This window comes from Podarcis muralis, chromosome 1 (genome assembly GCF_964188315.1).
Source record: "Podarcis muralis chromosome 1, rPodMur119.hap1.1, whole genome shotgun sequence".
Taxonomy (NCBI): domain Eukaryota; kingdom Metazoa; phylum Chordata; class Lepidosauria; order Squamata; family Lacertidae; genus Podarcis; species Podarcis muralis.
In genome coordinates this window covers 75,263,535-75,281,116 of record NC_135655.1, presented here as the reverse complement: position 1 = coordinate 75,281,116, position 17,582 = coordinate 75,263,535, and the positions used below count along the sequence as shown (strand labels likewise).

Genomic DNA, 17,582 nt, shown 5'->3' with positions numbered 1-17,582 from the left:
GTTGCAAATCTGAGTCCTCAAATAGAGTGACTCCCTCTGAAACAGGTTGAACCCCTATTTCCCAATCTGATGTTATTTGTAACCACAAGTATTTTGGTTTTACTCCTGACTTTTTTGCTTGCTCCAACATTACTGTTTGGTTTATATCAACTATTTCTATATTTATTGCATGCTGCACACAAAAGTCTTCAAGTGACTCACACTTTATCTACAGCACAGATAAAAATAATACTGTACATTACAATAAAAACGTAAAACGGTTCCTTAAAAAAAAAAGCAGAAAAAGCTTGAGTATGGGTAGTTTTTTTCTGCTTTGATTCCCCCACCCCATTTTGGCTTGAATGTATTTTTAATTTTTGCTTGCTTGTTTGTTTGTTTGTTATGGTTCACTTAGGAGCTGCCTAGAGTGCCTCTTATTGAGGCAGAAAGGCAAGATAGATTTTTAAAAACTAAAACAAAAAACAAATAAGCACTGTGGAAGGTGAAGGCATGAGGACAGCCTGGGAAAATTCCTATGGAGAAGGCCAGCCCTGCTGCACATTCAAGACTTCTCTTCCCCTCCCATCACATTTCCCCCATATTGATTTTTGAACTTTGAGTTTTATTGTTATTCATGCTTTTATACTGTATTTTATGCTGCTTCTATATTGTATTACAATTAAGTGTTTTAAATTTGTTGTTTTTCATCCTGAGCCCGGTTTTCTGAACCAGGAAGGGCGGGGTATAAATAATAATAATTTTTTATTATTATTATTATTATTATTATTATTATTATTATTATTATTAACACATGTACAAAAAAGTTGTGCAGGGGGTGGCCTTGAGTGGGCATTTCCCATCAAACTTCTGTATTTTCAAGTATTGTTCCTGGCTGAAGGGCTCCCCAAGCAACTTGCCTTTGATCCCTTCCCTGTCATGATTTCTAGGAAAGATACCTTTCTTCAGGCTTGGTGGGGATCAAGAGAGAAGAATTCCAATTGTAAATGAAATCATTATTTTAGCCACCAGCAATGATCAAGAAATGTCACTTCAAAAGTGTCTCTGAGATACAAGGATGTCAGCACACCGCCTCCAAGATAAATAAAATCCGCCTGCGTGACATTTTGTTTTTCACAGCCTTCCCAGCACAGTGATACAGAACAAATTCTTCAAAGAAGGGGAGGATATAAGCAGACTTAGTTTCACACGACTCCACATGAAACAAGGTGCTCTGCACAAATGATTACACTGGGCATTGTTTATGGCAATTATCTTATTATCCACATGCTATATTTTACAGCAAAGTGGAGTTTATGGAAATGTTTTGTTATAGCTTGCCAGGAGTAAAATTACACACTGCCCAATACTAGCAGTTTGCCCTTTGAGGATGTTAACATGTAGGCTTCTTCACTGCAGACAACATGTTCACAGAATTATAGAATGGTAGAGCTGAAATGGACCCTTGGGGTCTTCCAGTCCAACTCCCTGAAATGTATGTTCACCTGTGGAGATCTACAGATTAGGATCACTCATTGTGCCCAATGATAGGGGTGGAGCAAGGAGTGAGGCCTCATCCCCTGGCAACCAGATGATGCCCCTTTCTTGCAAGTAACATGTGCAGGACGCTTGGGCATGGTAGCCCAGGCATTGGTAATCTCCAAATTGGATTACTGCAATGAGCTGTATGTGAGCTTTCCCTTTAAGATTGGTCTGGAAGATGCAGCTAATACAGAATGCCACAGCAAGGCTGTTAAAGGGGTTTTCCTATTGACCATGCATAACACCTGCATTGAAAGAAGTTCTTTGGCTACCGATATGTTACTGGGCCAAGGTAAAGATCATACTATTGTCATGTGATGTCCTGAAAAACCTGGGACCAGATTACTACCAAGAACACGTGACCTTGTATTCCTCTGTCAGGTCTCTTCAACCCTTGAGAGAGTAGAACCATTAAATTCAATGGACTTAAGTAACTTCTTGCCAACAAAGGCAGCCTAATATTTCACTACAAAACTTTTTTGTAGCATACCCTTCCAAATTCTAATCAACAGCAGGCATAATTTTATTTATTCTTTAATACAAAGCAAACTATCTATTAATCGATCATTTAATATCAGTGAAGTTAATTCAACTACAGTTACCAAAAATGTTGAATAGTTTTGTAACTATTGCTCTATATCCGGGTAACTAATCCTTTCTTGTGCAAGGAGGAAGTTGGCACATCAATATCTGCTCCCTGTCTTCAGGATGCCAGTCTTCCAAGATCCTCTGACAAAAAGCATTTTTAAAAATATCTGCAATACCAAGCTAACATGCAAAACTGGCACACCTTGGCTGTCATCTGGAATTAGTAAGAGTCCACCTGTATGTAGGGGGCTTGAGACTGATCTCCCCAGGTAACAATTCACAGGTAAACCCTCTGAGTGAATGAGTTGCATCTTCTTATCATGGCATGGATTCCAGGTTATTTCAAATGCTTGTCTAAGAGAAGGTGTACATACTACTCTGGATTATAGCTGGCAAAAAAACATTCTGCACATGCTATGAACTAAAGCCACAAAATGGATCCTACTGCAGTGAAGTTGATGTAATCCTTGATTTGTTGCATTTAGGCTGAGGTGCACTCATGTAGGGCAGAGATGACCAATCTGTGACTCTCCAGGTGCTGCTGGACTATAATTCTCATCTTTCATAACCATGCTGTCTCAGGCTGATGGAAGTTGAAGTCCAACAACTTCTGGAGGGCCACAGGTTCCCCACCCCTGAGCTGGAGAATCTAGGCATTATTAGCAATGTTACCCTGGAACATTTATCTACACTATTGAATAGCTACCTAATCCTACAAGGCAGAGCAAACAAAGCAACATACATACATGCACACCCATTCCATTCTTTCTCCCTTAATGTGCAAATATTAGCTAAAATGATGCTAACTGAATGGTTACACCCCAAATAATGTTTCACCAGGCGACAAGGTTCTTCTAAATGCTATATTCTGCCCCCAACACCCAAAAATTATAAATTGCATGTGCATTCCATTAAGACATAATTTTAAGAGGCCATAATTCCAATCTGGAATGATGTTCAGGATACTGTAATCCCAGCTGCAGTATAATGGACATGGGTGGACAAAAGAATTAGAGTTGGATAAAACATATATTAGTAGTTTCCTCTCCTGCTGTCTCCCCTTCTTTCTGCCTCATGTTGTATTTCAGTAGACATTGGGGATTGGGGAAGACAAAGTTAGGGAGGACTTTGTTAACCCTTGCAGCATCAATATGGAGATACTGGTTTTATATAGAATTCTCTTGCCTGTCATCAGCATATTGAACTGTTGATTGCTTTAATGGAATTTCACTAGCAGATCTGAGAACTGAATTTGTGTCACTGTTTATACTGCAAAGTCTTTCGTAGCATAGCAAATTATAAAAGAGTCAGTTTGCCAGCATCTTGTTAACAACCCAGTGATTAGTAGAAGCCAGCATGGATTTGCCAAGAACAAATTCTGCCAGACTATTCTTATTTCTTTCTTTATTACTAGCTTAGTGGGCTGTTGGAATGCTTTGGACGTAATTTCACTTGATTTCAGCAAACCATTTGAGAACATTCCCTGTGGTATTTTGGTTAAGGAAACTGGTTAATTGTAGGTTAGAGGATAATTCCATCAGGCGGAGCCACAGCTTATTGGAAAACTGCACTCAACATGATCAGCAGTAAGGGAAAAAGACCTATGAGGAAATGTTGATAGAAATGGCTTAATCTGGAGAAAAGACTATTAAAGGAGGATATGATGGCGCTCTCTAAATACCTGAAGAACTGTCATGTAGAAGAAGGCAAAGATTCACTTTCAGCTGCCCCAGGGAGCATGACTAGTTCCAAGTGACAGGAGGATAGATTTTGTTTCAAGAATAGAAGTTCTAAAGAGTTCCAATTGAAGAATGGAACCAATTGCCTGGGGATGCAGTGGACATCTCTTTTCTGGGGGGTCTACTAGCCCTGGATTTCTGGCACTCAGCAGGGTGGGCAGGCAGGATAGATGGTTTACAAACACCCCTCCTGCTCTATGATTCTATGTCATGGGTAGGCAAACTAAGGCCCGGGGGCGGGATCTGGCCCAAATGCCTTCTAAATCTGGTCCGTGGACGGTCTGGGAATCAGTATGTTTTTACATGAGTAGAATGTGTCCTTTTATTTAAAATGCATCTCTGGGTTATTTGTGGGCCATAGGAATTTGTTTCCACCCCCCAAAAAATATATATATAGTCCAGGTCTGAGGGACAGTGGACCGGCCCCCTGCTGAAAAAGTTTGCTGACCCCTGTTCTATGTGAACAAACATGAAAATCAAAGTGAAAAAGCAATCCCCCAACAGCTAGGATTATTTGTTCCTGTGGTTTGTAATACAATCACTTCTGGTTATACTAATACAGCAGCATTTATATGCATACACATAAAGAAAGGTTATGGTGAGCAAATATTAGATAGATTAAAGGGTAGTTTATAGTTCCACCCAAAAGCAAAACTTGGTCGCGTGAGATCCTGTTGACATTCTAACAGACTTTGAAAGAAAACAGAAGCATGTTAATACACTGAAAGCCATGGTTGCTCTGTACCTTCTTTCCACTGGAATAATAATGGCATCTCCATTCAAAAGTCCATTCCATAGTTAGCAATGGTTTTATAAGTGTATGCATGTATAACACAGGTCTTTGGGGGTGTAGTGCTCCAACAATAATATGAGTTCTCTAAAACTCTATCATTGTGCTGCCCATATGTAGTAAGGTAAAGGGGTAAAGAAGGATTGGGGCCACACCATTGGCACCACGCTAACGCTATGTGGCCATCTTAGCTCCAATTCTAATTTTTGGATGTTGAGCATGCACATTTGTAAAGGAACCCCTTCAGACGAGCAGCTGTTCAGAAATCGGGGATTCCCTGAGATTAGGACCCAGAAGTTCCTCTTCAAATATCCAGATACAACATACTGTCTTGGCTCCCACCCAAAACATGACAGCAGGTGCATTACATATAAGTAAGGGATACTTATTACAGCAGATTCAGTGGCATGGAAAGAGCCAAATACAGTACAGGAACTCCTACAAGATATAGGGTTGTAAGTCTTGGGGGTCACATATCCTCTTTTCTCTTCTCCCTGAGAGAACGCCGGGCGTGTCTCCACCTCCAAATCCTCCCACTGTGGCACATCAGACCACATCCTGGAGTCATCCCTGCCCCCTGGTGGGGAAGCATCTGCCACAGTCTCTGGCAGTCGCCTCTCCATAGGCATGGAAGAGGAAGCATCTGGGATTCCTTCTTCAACAGTAGAGCTTGGCACATCCAGAGGTTGGTGGGAGGGAGGTTCCATCAACTGGACTCTACTCTGTTGTCTCATGCCCTCTGCCTCCCATTCTTCAAGTGCATGCTGCTCCTGGTCTGAATCAGAGTACTCCATGGGAATTATGTCATATACAGATGCTGAGGGACAGAACATAAGAAGAGCCCGCTGGATCAGGCCAAAATGGCCCATCTAGTCCAGCATCCTGTTCTCACAGTGGCAAGCAGATTCCTATGAGAAACCAGGAAGCAGGATTCAGGTAGAAGAGCACTCTCCCCTCCTGTGGTTTCTAGCAAGTGGTATTCAGAAACATTACTGCTGCCAACTGAAGTGGCAGATTCAGTCCATCAGGGGTAGGGACAGCAAACTGGCCCTGCTGCTTCTGTGTGTGAATGCCCTACATAGAAGTAACTGAGGAGCAGGGCCATAGAATTAAAGTCAGCTGTCTAAAGCACCAGCCTTAATAGAATAGAACCTCCATGCTCAGAAGCAGTATACTTCTACATACCAGATGCTGGGGACAAAGAATGAATGTGACCCTTCCTTTCAGGTGCTGACTGTGTGTTTTCTATAGACACTTTGTTGCCCACACTGTTATAAATAGGGTACTGGTTTAGAGATGGACAGGGTTCATCCTGTAACCCTTTTTGACGCCCTCGAGTCTGAAAGCAGTGTGTTCATACTATTTATACACATTAATATTTATAATTAACATAGCATTTTAACTTACTGGGTAGCATTTATTTGTCCCCAAAGCAACCCTGTTAGGGCACTACCATTCCATTTATTGATAAAATACTGAAAATGAGAGAAAGTGACAGGTCCAAGATTAGTTATGTTTTGGGACTACAACTCCCATCATCCCTGACCACTGGTCCTGTTAGCTAGGGATCGTGGGAGTTGTAGTCCCAAAACATCTGGAGGGCCGAGGTTGCCTATGCCTGGGCTATAGGATTCCTGAAAGGGGCTATGCAATGGGAGTGCTCCTGAGAGACTGGTGTCTATCCTGTGATTATCTAATATGCAGGCCAGTCTTGAAGGTTTTCCTAATCCATAGATCCCACTGCAGGTGTATGGGTTGGGAGAAGGCAAGATTGGGAATGTATGGGAATGTAAGCAACAGCAGTCAAGAACAACAGTGGGAAGCTAGGCAACAAGGGTGTGCCGGATGCTCCCTTAATACTGAATTAACATTAAGAAAATCTTCAGTTTGTCACATGCATTCCACTGACAGGAGATGATAATAAAACATTTACTTTCTGTCCCTCAACTGGGCATACCAGCCAACAGCTAAACTTGTAAGCAGAGTTGCAGAGAAAGACAAAGGCATCATTGGGAGAAAGGCGCTTCTCTATATTGTTCTTGGTCACTCTTACATAATTACCAACAATTCTCTATGTCAGTCACCCAACATTTTGTCACACTTCAGGGTGACCAAGCAACACAACCCACAATTTGACTATGTGGGTGGGGACAAGTTTGATTTTGAACTGCTGGGATCTCCAGTTCCAATGAATGGTTGCCTTTTCTTCCTGTGGGGGAATGCTGCACTTCAGAATGTTACAGTGGGAGCAAAACATGCCCCACCCACTGACAGTGGGTGGCTTAGTATCTTTGGGGCTATGATGATGGGAGAGCAATATCCTTCCTTTCTATTCTAAAGGCAGGCTCTTAGTTGTGAGGAAGGAAGCGCCATGTTTCAGGCCCTGTCCCCTAAATAACTAAAATTCATACATTAATAGAAACCATTTTGGACACCATGGATAAACTTCCCCCTTCCTAAAATATTGTTTAAGTGCAAATTTTGTAGTTTTGAAAAATGTTCTTCTTTGGTGAATTATTAAGGCCACTCCCACTTTTAAAGAAATGATATTGTGAGGATAATTAACTTCTACTGAAATGAGGATCAAGATTTATTGACCTCAAGGTAAATATATTCCCAGGGAGTGTTAAGGTCAAGCTGTTCCTTGAGGTACCATAAATCTTGGTTGGAATAGGAAGTCAGGTCATCCATAATATAATACACACACAGTAAGAAGTCTGAACAATTCACCAATCAACAGATCTGTACTATTACAGCAGCCTGGGCAGAAGAAAACTGACGAGGTCTACATACTATCCTTTCTTCTGTTCATTCTACCTCTGTTCCTCTCACACCCTCTCTCATTCTGGGGGAAAGTCTGACATTCTGTTTTGTACCTGGCATCTAGCTATGAGATTTGCAAGAGCTGGGTCCAACTTTTAAGTCTGGCTCATCTCTGCCTGAACTGGAAGGGCAAGAACCTGACAATCTCCAGCTCAAAGGCTGTTGCTGGCGCATGTTACAGGAAGAACTGCTGGTGGTATTGATAGAGATTAATGCACGTGTGCTTTGGGCTGCCTTCTTGCAATGCTGCTACTCTGATTCAAATTTAATTGGTACGAAAACGACAACATTTCTATATTCATGTGCTTTCTTAGCAATTTGGATTCAATTGAAAAAGGTTTGTTGGCTAAAAGTGGATATTTTTTATTATGGAAGAAATGTTTTTCATCCATGGATATCTTCCATCTGTTTACAGAAATGTTAATTGTAATGTTTATTAGCTTGTTAACATGGATTTTGATATTATAAAATGAATAAACATATATGTATGTGTGAATTTTGTTGTTGTACCCATATATTGAAATGTGCTCAATTGTTGGAATAGGGCAGGTGAACAGGAGACAATGAGAAGCACAGGCAGGGTCAGAGGTCTTTAGGGTTGACAGTAGGCTCCTTGCTAGAGTGTGGGCCTCAGCAGGTGCCCAACAATATAAGCCTCTGGTGCTGGTTCTGCTTCTGTGTTCATAAGGCACTAATGCTCAATATCTTATATTTTCCAGTTCTCATCTATTTTCCTGTGAGTGATATGCCCTGAAATGTGTCTCATATGATGCTTCTCTATTGTCCTGGGAACTGATCTAGAGATGTACAGTACACAGAGCTGCCAGCTACCAATTGCTTTATTCCTCAAAAAAAAAGCTTGGTGATGCAGCTCCCTAGCCAACCAATGTTTACAAAAATGTATATCTTCGGGGAGAGAGTGTCTGTACAAATGCATATATTAGTGAAAATAGTACATAAAAATGCATTTAATTAGAGGAAACAACTTGCCAATTTTGTACATTAGTCAAAACTGCATAAATGCAAAACTGTCTTTATTGGGAGAAATTCATACTTAAATGCTGGCAAATCTTTGTGAGGATTTTTTTTAATAAAAAGTCATAAACTGCTGCAGAAACGTGGATAACTGAATTTAAGATGGGGAAAATGAGAAGTTGAGAGATGAAAAAGTTGCAGGTCTTTCCTGTAACATGAGAGCCAAGCATAGCAGTAGCTATAGAATATTGTCCACATTCCAAAAGGTAGGAATGTGCCTCCTGGAATTGGCTCTCAGGAGCACTGAGCACTAGGCAGTACAATCCAATGCATGCTTGACTTTGTTTAAAGTTATCTCAGTTGAAAACATTAAATCTAAGATGACAACCAGCTTAAACAGGACAATCTGGTTTCATCCCATCTCTGAGAAGGGATGAGCTTGAACTTTGCTAATATTTACATAGCAATATTTGGGAACTCCTTCCAGTGTGCAAATAGCCCAATATGTTGAGGGACAGTCAGATTGCCCTGGCAAGTGAATATCCTGGGAGCCCCTGCATGCAGAGGAAGATGCTCTATCACTACCCTTCTGTACTTGGCTATAGTATGACTTCAGTTGTTACTGGCTATCTATTTTGTCATCCTGTCATTTACTTAAATACTTAGCTAAACAAGCATATCAAATATATTGTTAAGAGTTTGTGGGTATCAGATTCCCCAAAAATTCGTGGGTTCAAAAATGTTAAAATATAAGCCAGCCCTGTTTCCTTATCAGGAAATCGCCTGGGGTGATGAGCAATTAAGAGAACAAAAGGAAGGTGGTGAGCCCTTAAGAAAGCCATTATAAAGGCAAAAGCTCTGTACCAGATTGCAAGTGGGACGGGCTCCTCACCCAGCACTGATTTAGAAGAAAATGCCAGAGTTTTGAGGCAGAGTTTTAGAATTGGTTGGGATGTGACCTAGAAGAAAAAGGTTGCAGTCTGGTAAAGACGGCAAGCTGGAAAGAGGACCTGAGCCATGGCTGATGTTTGTTTGAATCCACAGTTGCAGCTATGGGAGAAGCAATACTATCTTGGAGTGCTGTGAACCCCTCCATTGTAGGGCCGGGTTGTATATATGTGTAAATAAACCATATATCATAAAGACACAACAGTCTCCACTGTGCCTAATTTCCAAAAGGAAACATGAACCTTGGGTAAAGTGTCTGGAACCCCTGGAATCTTTCACCTCTCAAAGATTGGAGTGGTGTGCAATGATATTTATTTAAAACATTTTTGCTCATTTCAGGAGTTTGGATACTGAGGTGCCACGTGTGCTTTTCATGTACAGAGGTATTTGCATTCCATTTAAGTTGCTGGTACACATGCACACAGTTTCTCGGCAGGAAGCCCTGCTCTTTTTCTGTTCTCTGTTCTATTTTCCAGGTTTTATGAACCGTGAAGATGTAAACTTGGGGTGTGCAAACAGCTAACCACTGATTCAGATAAAGTAGCTTCATCAAACATCCTGGACTGCTTGAAAAGGATCACATAACATTGTGTAATAAGAAGGCAAATGTATTGACCTACTGATTAAGCACCTCAGATTTAGCTATACATTTAGAATGTTGCTTCCAAACTCAGTGTAGCTTAAGAGCAACCAGTCAGAGAATAAGGAACAGATTTATTCAAAGGTCAACAACACTCACTGCATTTCAGGTCAAAGATAAGAAATGTATTAACCTTCAGACATGTAATATAATTTATAAATTTTCTTAACATCATAACTGAAAAACATTTGCATCTCATTAAAGCATCAGCAATAAAATGAAAAGGACCCCACCCCCTTGGCCTATGTATGAATATGGCTGATACAGTGAATCAGGGAATTTGAATACTTAATTACATTCCCTTGGTATAATAAGGTCCATGCTTTGTAGTCCTGTCTTATTTAACCATTATGTCTATGCTGTAAATAGTTCCATGCATTAACATACCTGTGCTTTATTTATTTCGGTTTTATTTTATGCCTGTTTGACAGTGATCTATAATTTTATATGGACCATGGGTGTTGCTGCGGGGGGAGGGGGCAGCTTCTCCCCAATCAAGTAAATCTATAAAAATACTTAACTAACTGAGGTTCTGCCCTCCCCAACAAAAAGTCTGCCCTCCTGACACAAATCCTGGCTATGCCCATGATATGGACTAATGTATATTGTCATCAGATCTTGTCTGATAGCACTATGTTTTGCAGAATTTTGCATAAGCTTTTTTTGAAATTAATAAACATTATTAAAAATAAAACATAAACATAAACAAATATTTACATTTTTAATGAGCCTGCAAAGCAAGATAAAGCATGAAACATTACAGATACTCATGCAGACAAGTGATAATACCCTTGATATCCTTAAGTAATTCCTTAATTGTAACTTATGCTTTTAGAGAAGGAGCGTTACAGAAGCAAGAATGGAGTGATCTGATATAAAACAAATCTTACTATCTGTATTCTGTAAGTAATAGTGAACTAATTCTTTGAATTTGGAAACAATCAAAACAGTCCATCTGTGCATAAGTGGGAGACTAGGAGCAAAGTACCAAGGGTCACAAAAAAATACAAAAACAAAAATTAGGGAGGGAAATATAAGGAATGGGGATAACAGGCCAGTGAGGGCTAAGCATGCTTAGTGGGCACTTAGGGTGATAAAAGATCCAACCAAATCAATAGACTAAGTCTATTAATTTTAGTGGATCTATTCTGACTATGACCTTATATGCTGACTGTTGGTATAAATGGGTGGGAAAGGGAAATGACTAACCTGAAAAAAGGCATGTTTGGTTGTAGGGAACCCTGAAAGGACTAATCTATATGAGAGCTGGGCCAAAATTTGCCTTCCACTTTGCAATACCCTGCATCTCCTTGTAATCGGAAAGTGACTGTCTGCAGTTTTCTATGATACAGTGAGGACTGCAGGGAGGAAGAGAAAAATTGGGGGTAAGGGGCTGCATTTGCCTTATTTTACTGATCAAGGTGGCTCAGGGATTTTTATTATTCTTTAAACACTGTGTAAGTAAAAGTCTTGTGTGTGTGCTCACAGCAGTACAAAGCTGTCTCCATGCTGGCTTCCAGCCCAACAGCACTTCCTGGAATACCTATGTCACTACTACGCAACAGCATTTAGTAACACAGGCACCCCAGGAGGTGCTGCTGGGCTGGTAGTCAGTAAAGATAGAGATGTGGGCTGCTGTGAATGTGTGTGAACAAGATTTTATTTGCTTTTTATGTACACAATGTGGAAATAAAAATATCCCCTCTACCCCAGCTACCACATACAGCAAAATAGGGCAAGCACAGCCCCCTGCTCCTGAGAAACAACAAAGACATTCTCCCAATTTCATTTGCACCCCACCATTTTCAAGGGAATGCTCAGTTTGGGTCCTATTTCTTGTGTTATCATGGGGGCATTGGGAGAGAAGCATTAACCATGGAGGATCTTGGGACCTCAAATTTCAGTGGCGCCCTGTGCAACGCTAAAATTTAGCGCCACTCTGCCTCTTGCGCTTCTTTCTAAATCAAAGATGTGACGTCCCCATTAGCACTCCTGGGGCTCTGCGCCCAGTGCAACCAAACTGGTTGTGCTCCCCTAAATCCGCCTCTGCATTAAACTCCCTCCGCTCATTCACCACAATCCTGATCCTGATTTGGCACCTGAGCAGCTGCTACTAATAGTTTACATATACACATAACATGAAACCATGTATTTAGCATCTGTTGTGATTTGGCCCTAAATGTGCAAAAAGACTGTATTGAAAATAAATCCCTCAAGAAAATAGGCAGTAATCTATTGTTTTTCAGTGTGCATTTGGAGACTGAAAATCAAATAGAACAGATAACATGACTAGCAAGATAGATATCATAAACGGGGAGGAAAGTGAAAAAGCTAGGAGGATGGCACATGGCATGTGTTAAGAAAACCTACACTTGAAACATGCAGAAGAGTAAAAAGCAACAACCCACCAACATGTTATGCCTCACATCGAATCTGAAAGGTTCAGATTCAGCTGAGGATTCAGCTGCCAGTCAGAATTTGACTTTAAAAAAAGGGCATCTGAAGCAAAATGGAAAATGTTATTTGGATCCTATTGAATTGAAAGTAGTAACAAAATTCAGTACCAAATTCGGCACCATCAATTACAAGGTTACAAGTAATGTTGCAAGCGGGGGGAAAGGTAATAATGGTCTTTAATGGAGTGTAAAATGGAGACAAGATGCAGTATTATAGCTTATGTCAGAAGGGGTATTATACAACAGAAAACGTTATGATCTGAGAGAGAGTGTCTCAATTTATCATCGCAGGCTGGGGTTTTCAGAGGAATCTAATTGAAATCTGATGATGTAATCGGATCATTGCTTCAAGGCCCATTCATTTCACTGAGACTCTAAGACAGTTTATACTTTTAGCAGAAAGTAATGGAAAAGTTTTTGCTGGACTGTACCATTCTGTGCTGAGGGGGCATGCTTCGTGTTTGAATGGCTCCCTGCTCCCTTCAAAAGCAGCAGCAACAACCACCTTAGTGCACACAGAAAAAGAGTGTGGGGAGAAAGATACCGGTAGATTGAACTCTTGTCTCTGACATGCTCAAGGACTACTCTAATTGTTGCACACCTGCTCATTCAAGGGAATACAATGAATCTCTATAGAGGCATGGTATGAAATGTTGTGGTCCTAGGTGGTTTCTGAGAAGCTGACAACTGAAGTGAAATTATTTAGGGTGGAAATAAAAAAAGAAAGACCAAATTTTACACTAGTTGTCTGATTTGCTCAATAATACAGCAAAATTGGAAGATCTGAACAGAATACCAGCATGGTATACACTTATACAGAATCAATAATGGCATCTTCTCTTCAGAGTCTAGATACATTTGATGGTCACAATGAGTTATGATTTATTATATGTTTCTGTGAAGGACTAGACATATAATCTCTCTTTTACTAATATTTGTAATTATGATTAATGAATGTAATATAATAAGCGGTCCTGGGAATTTGTTTCTTCTAGTGTTTGGAATTATATATCTTTTGTTTCATTCCATAAAGTTTCTTTTGCAAATTGTTTTTTTTAAAAAAAACGTATCCAGAACACCAACCTGTGAACCAACAAACCAAGTGCCTCCATCTTGTTAGGATTCAGCTTCAGTTCATGTGCCTTTCTTTAACCTTCCAACCAACCAACCAACCAACCAACCACGTCAGAGCTGTGTTGCTTTCCACACAGGCCTATAGCCACATACACAGTCATCACTGGAAACTTCCAGGAAACAGCAGTACATGCTGGTAGTAATTGGAGTGACAAATATGCATACAGTGTCAATATTCTTTTCAGCAAGTGATAAGTATCTATGTTGCCACACCAAGAACTTTACAAGAACAGTTCCCTACTGGCGTACAGGTTCAGAAGATATAAATACTATAGATGATAAAAATTGCATTCATATTGTGCCTCTGGAAAGTAAATAGTACAGCATGGGTATAATCATTGGCTTCATGCATGTTGAGATTACTTGTGGTCTAGAACTCAATGGGATACAGGATTTACTAGGATTTTTGTTGCATCTGTCCAGAAGCATAGAAGGAGTGTTGTGCCTTCTTGAATTTCCTTTCCTTTCCCCCAGTTTTGCTTCATCTCACAAAATAAATATGATCTTTTAAAAATTGTGAATATAGCCCAAATGCTGCTATATTGACTAAATATAGAGAGGCGGGAGAAGCAAAAAGCTGAGATATCTGAGGAGATCAAGGATTCTTAAAAATCAAAGTTTGGGACTTACCAATTTATTAATAAATAAGTTAGTAAGAAAATAACTTTTGATATATTTCTATTTCACCGTAAAATATTTCTTTTTGTTTAATGAAACATATAGCATGGCATAAAGCAGAGCTTTCAAAACTTTTCATGTTGGTGACACATTTTTTAGACCAGTGTTTCCCAACCTTTTTTGGGCAAAGGCACACTTGTTTGATGAAAAAAATCTCGAGGCACACCACCATTACAGCCCTGTGACGTCAGCGCGCAGCGTCGCGCTGGGAGGGACGCACGAAAGTGTAAGTTTCAATTTTTTCCCCTCCCCTCCTGTGTAAAGGGGAATGCACTCTGCTAAGTAAAGGCACTTGCCACAGCAGCGTCAACGTCACAGCACCCACCTGCACCCAAGAGAGAAGGGGTCTCAGCAGCCCTTTTGCCAGGAAGAGGAGCAAGAACGAGAGGAGGAGGAGGAAGAGGAAGAGAGTCCCCCCCAAAAAAACATTCTCCTTTTGATCTTCCTTATTTGCAATTCCTCATTGCAAAACAGCGGTTGATATAGAGCTGATTTTTTTGTTATTACAGTCCCCACCCCCTCACCTAGAAAAACACCCCCTGTCAATTTTATTATTATCATTATCATTATTATTATTATTCCCCGCCACTCTGGGAGGCTGAAGCCCTTTAAGGCTTCCTTCTGTCCACTCTCTGTGAATTACCTGCCCGGAGCGGGTTTCTGGGGGGGGGGGGGCGCTGCTGCCGGTGTCCTCCTCGTCGAGTCTCGCCTTGCCCGGCGCGTGGCGGCCGCCCTTTCCCACACTCTGCCGGCTGCGCTGCCAAGCCCCGCGGCTCGGCCTGTCAGCGTTACCGGGCTCGGTGGGCGGTAATTCCCGAAGAAAGCCGGCGGCGCTTGAAGAGCTGGCAAGCCCCCATTTGCATGTCTGTTTTCCGCAGCCCTTGGAGAGGATTAAGTTCCCTCCTTCCTGCCGGGGAACCTCCAAGCTTTGGGGGTGGGGGGGGGGAGGCAGCAAAGCGAGGCAGGAAGGAGAGCGCGGCTTGGCTGGGTGAGCTTTGGCAGGGGCAGGGAATGAGAGCCGCGAGGCGGGCGCTGCGGGCGGAAGCACTGCCCGCCGAGCTCGCAGGCAGCCAGGCAGGCAGACGGCGAGAGCCCCGCGCTGGGCGGCCTCTCCTCGCCGCCGCCCGACTCGCCCGCCTCCCTCCCACTGGTGTGGGAGGGAGGCGGGCGAGTCGGGCGGCGAGCACACGCGGGGCGGCGAGCGAGCTCCCTCCCACATCCCATCGCCGCTCGCTTCGGCCGGCCTACTGGGCTGTCGCAGGCGGAAGGCCTGCGCATGCGCGAGTTTTTCGCGCCTTCCTCCAGTAGGCTGGCCGAAGCGAGCGGCGATGGGATGTGGGAGGGAGCTCGCTCGCCGCCCCGCGTGTGCTCGCCGCCGCCCCGCCTCTCGCCGCCCGACTCGCCCGCCTCCCTCCCACGGAACACAAGGCAACGTTCCGCGGCACACTAGTATGCCGCGGAACACCGGTTGGTAAACACTGTTTTAGACATGCATCATTTTGCGACACAATTATTTAGTTTTACTAGCAAACCGGAGGTTACGATGACTCCTTTCCAGCCCTGGGAGAAGCGCAGGAGCATTTGTGTGACACAGCTACACACTGCAGCTGACACAGTAACATGTCGCGACACACAGTTTTGAAAGCTCTGACATAAAGTCTGTGACTGGGTCCTAAAGGGCTACACATGCTGTTCTGCATTTGCACTGGGGGCATTTCCACCTCCTCTTCCTCTTTCTATGTCACTTTTTGACAAAATGGTGCCCAAATGGTGCCAAATTGGCTCACAGCACACCAGATGAACAGTAAGTTTTTAAAAAATTACATTTTCCACTCCCTTCCCACATAGCCTCTTTAGGATTTAGTTCCCCTTCCCCGCTGCACAACTGCCCAGTCCAAATCAAGTCCCTGTGACTGATTGGGGGGCAGGGGAGGTGATACGACACAATGCAGTCATAGATCTCCCTGGTGACTCCCATGTAGTTTGAACCTTAGTACCAGATGTCAGGAGCAAACTTTTCTTGGCCTGTTTGTTAGCAAATAAGCACCTCTTTGTCCTCTTTTTTTGGCAATGCATAGAGATGTCACTTTGCCAACAAAGGTCCGTATAGTTAAAGCCATGGTCTTCCCAGTAGTGATGTATGGAAGTGAGAGCTGGACCATCAAGAAGGCTGATCGCCGAAGAATTGATGCTTTTGAATTATGGTGCTGGAGAAGACTCTTGAGAGTCCCATGGACTGCAAGAAGATCAAATGCATCCATTCTTAAGGAAATCAGACCTGAGTGCTCACTGGAAGGACAGATCGTGAAGCTGAGGCTCCAGTACTTTGGCCACCTCATGAGAAGAGAAGACTCCCTGGAGAAGACACTGATGCTGGGAAAGATGGAGGGCACAAGGAGAAGGGGGCGACAGAGGACAAGATGGTTGGATAGTGTTTTCGAGGTTACCAGCATGAGTTTGACCAAACTGCGGGAGGTAGTGGAGGACAGAGGTGCCTGGCGTGCTCTGGTCCATGGGGTCACGAAGAGTCGGACACGACTAAACGACTAAACAACAACAACAACAAGTGGTCTTCCTATTCTGTTCAAAGCCTTTACAGCAGGCATGGGGAACGTATGACCCTTCAGATGGTGAACTTTAATTCCCTGCATCCCTGACTATTGGCCATGCTTGTTGTAGTTAGGGCATATATGGTAAACCCTCGTAGCTGCAATTTAGATAGGTAGTTATGTAGGCAGGTGGATAGTTCATTGCCCATTGTTCAGGACAAGAGGAGTAACGATCTGAAGTAGTCATGGTTAAATAGCTGTTGGAAGGGGTGGGGGGGCCCTGCTGGTGCTTTAAGGAGAACAAGAAACCATTTTTATTTACGTAAGGAGGCTTCTTTGTAAGGCAAAGCAATCATTTTGATCTCATTAATCCATAAAGCAATATTGCTTGTGAGTTCTGAAAAGATATTCAAAGAAAAAAAGGGGAAAGTGTCTAAAAGGTGTGTGGGAGAGAAAGAACTCTCTCAAAAGACAGCAATTGATTCTCAGACAACAATGAATTTCACAGCTGAGCTGAAAATAACCAATTTCTAGAACAGTCAATAGATAATACCAGGCTCCCAAAAGTATTTGAGCAAATAGGTATGTTTGCTCAAATGCCTTTATTCTCAAACACCTCCATTTTCAGATAGCATTATTTGGTTTTTCTACTTGGCTATGAATTGTGGAGAGCATTTGAGAAATAGCTGCTGTGCAGACGTGTAGAAGCCCTCATCCTCATCATCTCTTATGATAGTGCATTCT

General features: G+C 42.3%; 1 protein-coding gene across 1 annotated transcript in view; it reads left to right on the top strand.

Annotated features, from left to right (window-relative positions):
• The first annotated feature begins 1,611 nt into the window (after positions 1-1,611).
• The window catches only part of LOC114584037 (mucin-5B-like), a 79,114-nt gene continuing 63,143 nt past the window's right edge, over positions 1,612-17,582 (top strand). Inside the window, exon 1 of the mRNA XM_077925158.1 lies at positions 1,612-1,810. Within this exon, the coding sequence (XP_077781284.1) occupies positions 1,612-1,810 (199 nt within the window). The remainder of the gene's footprint in view (positions 1,811-17,582) is intronic.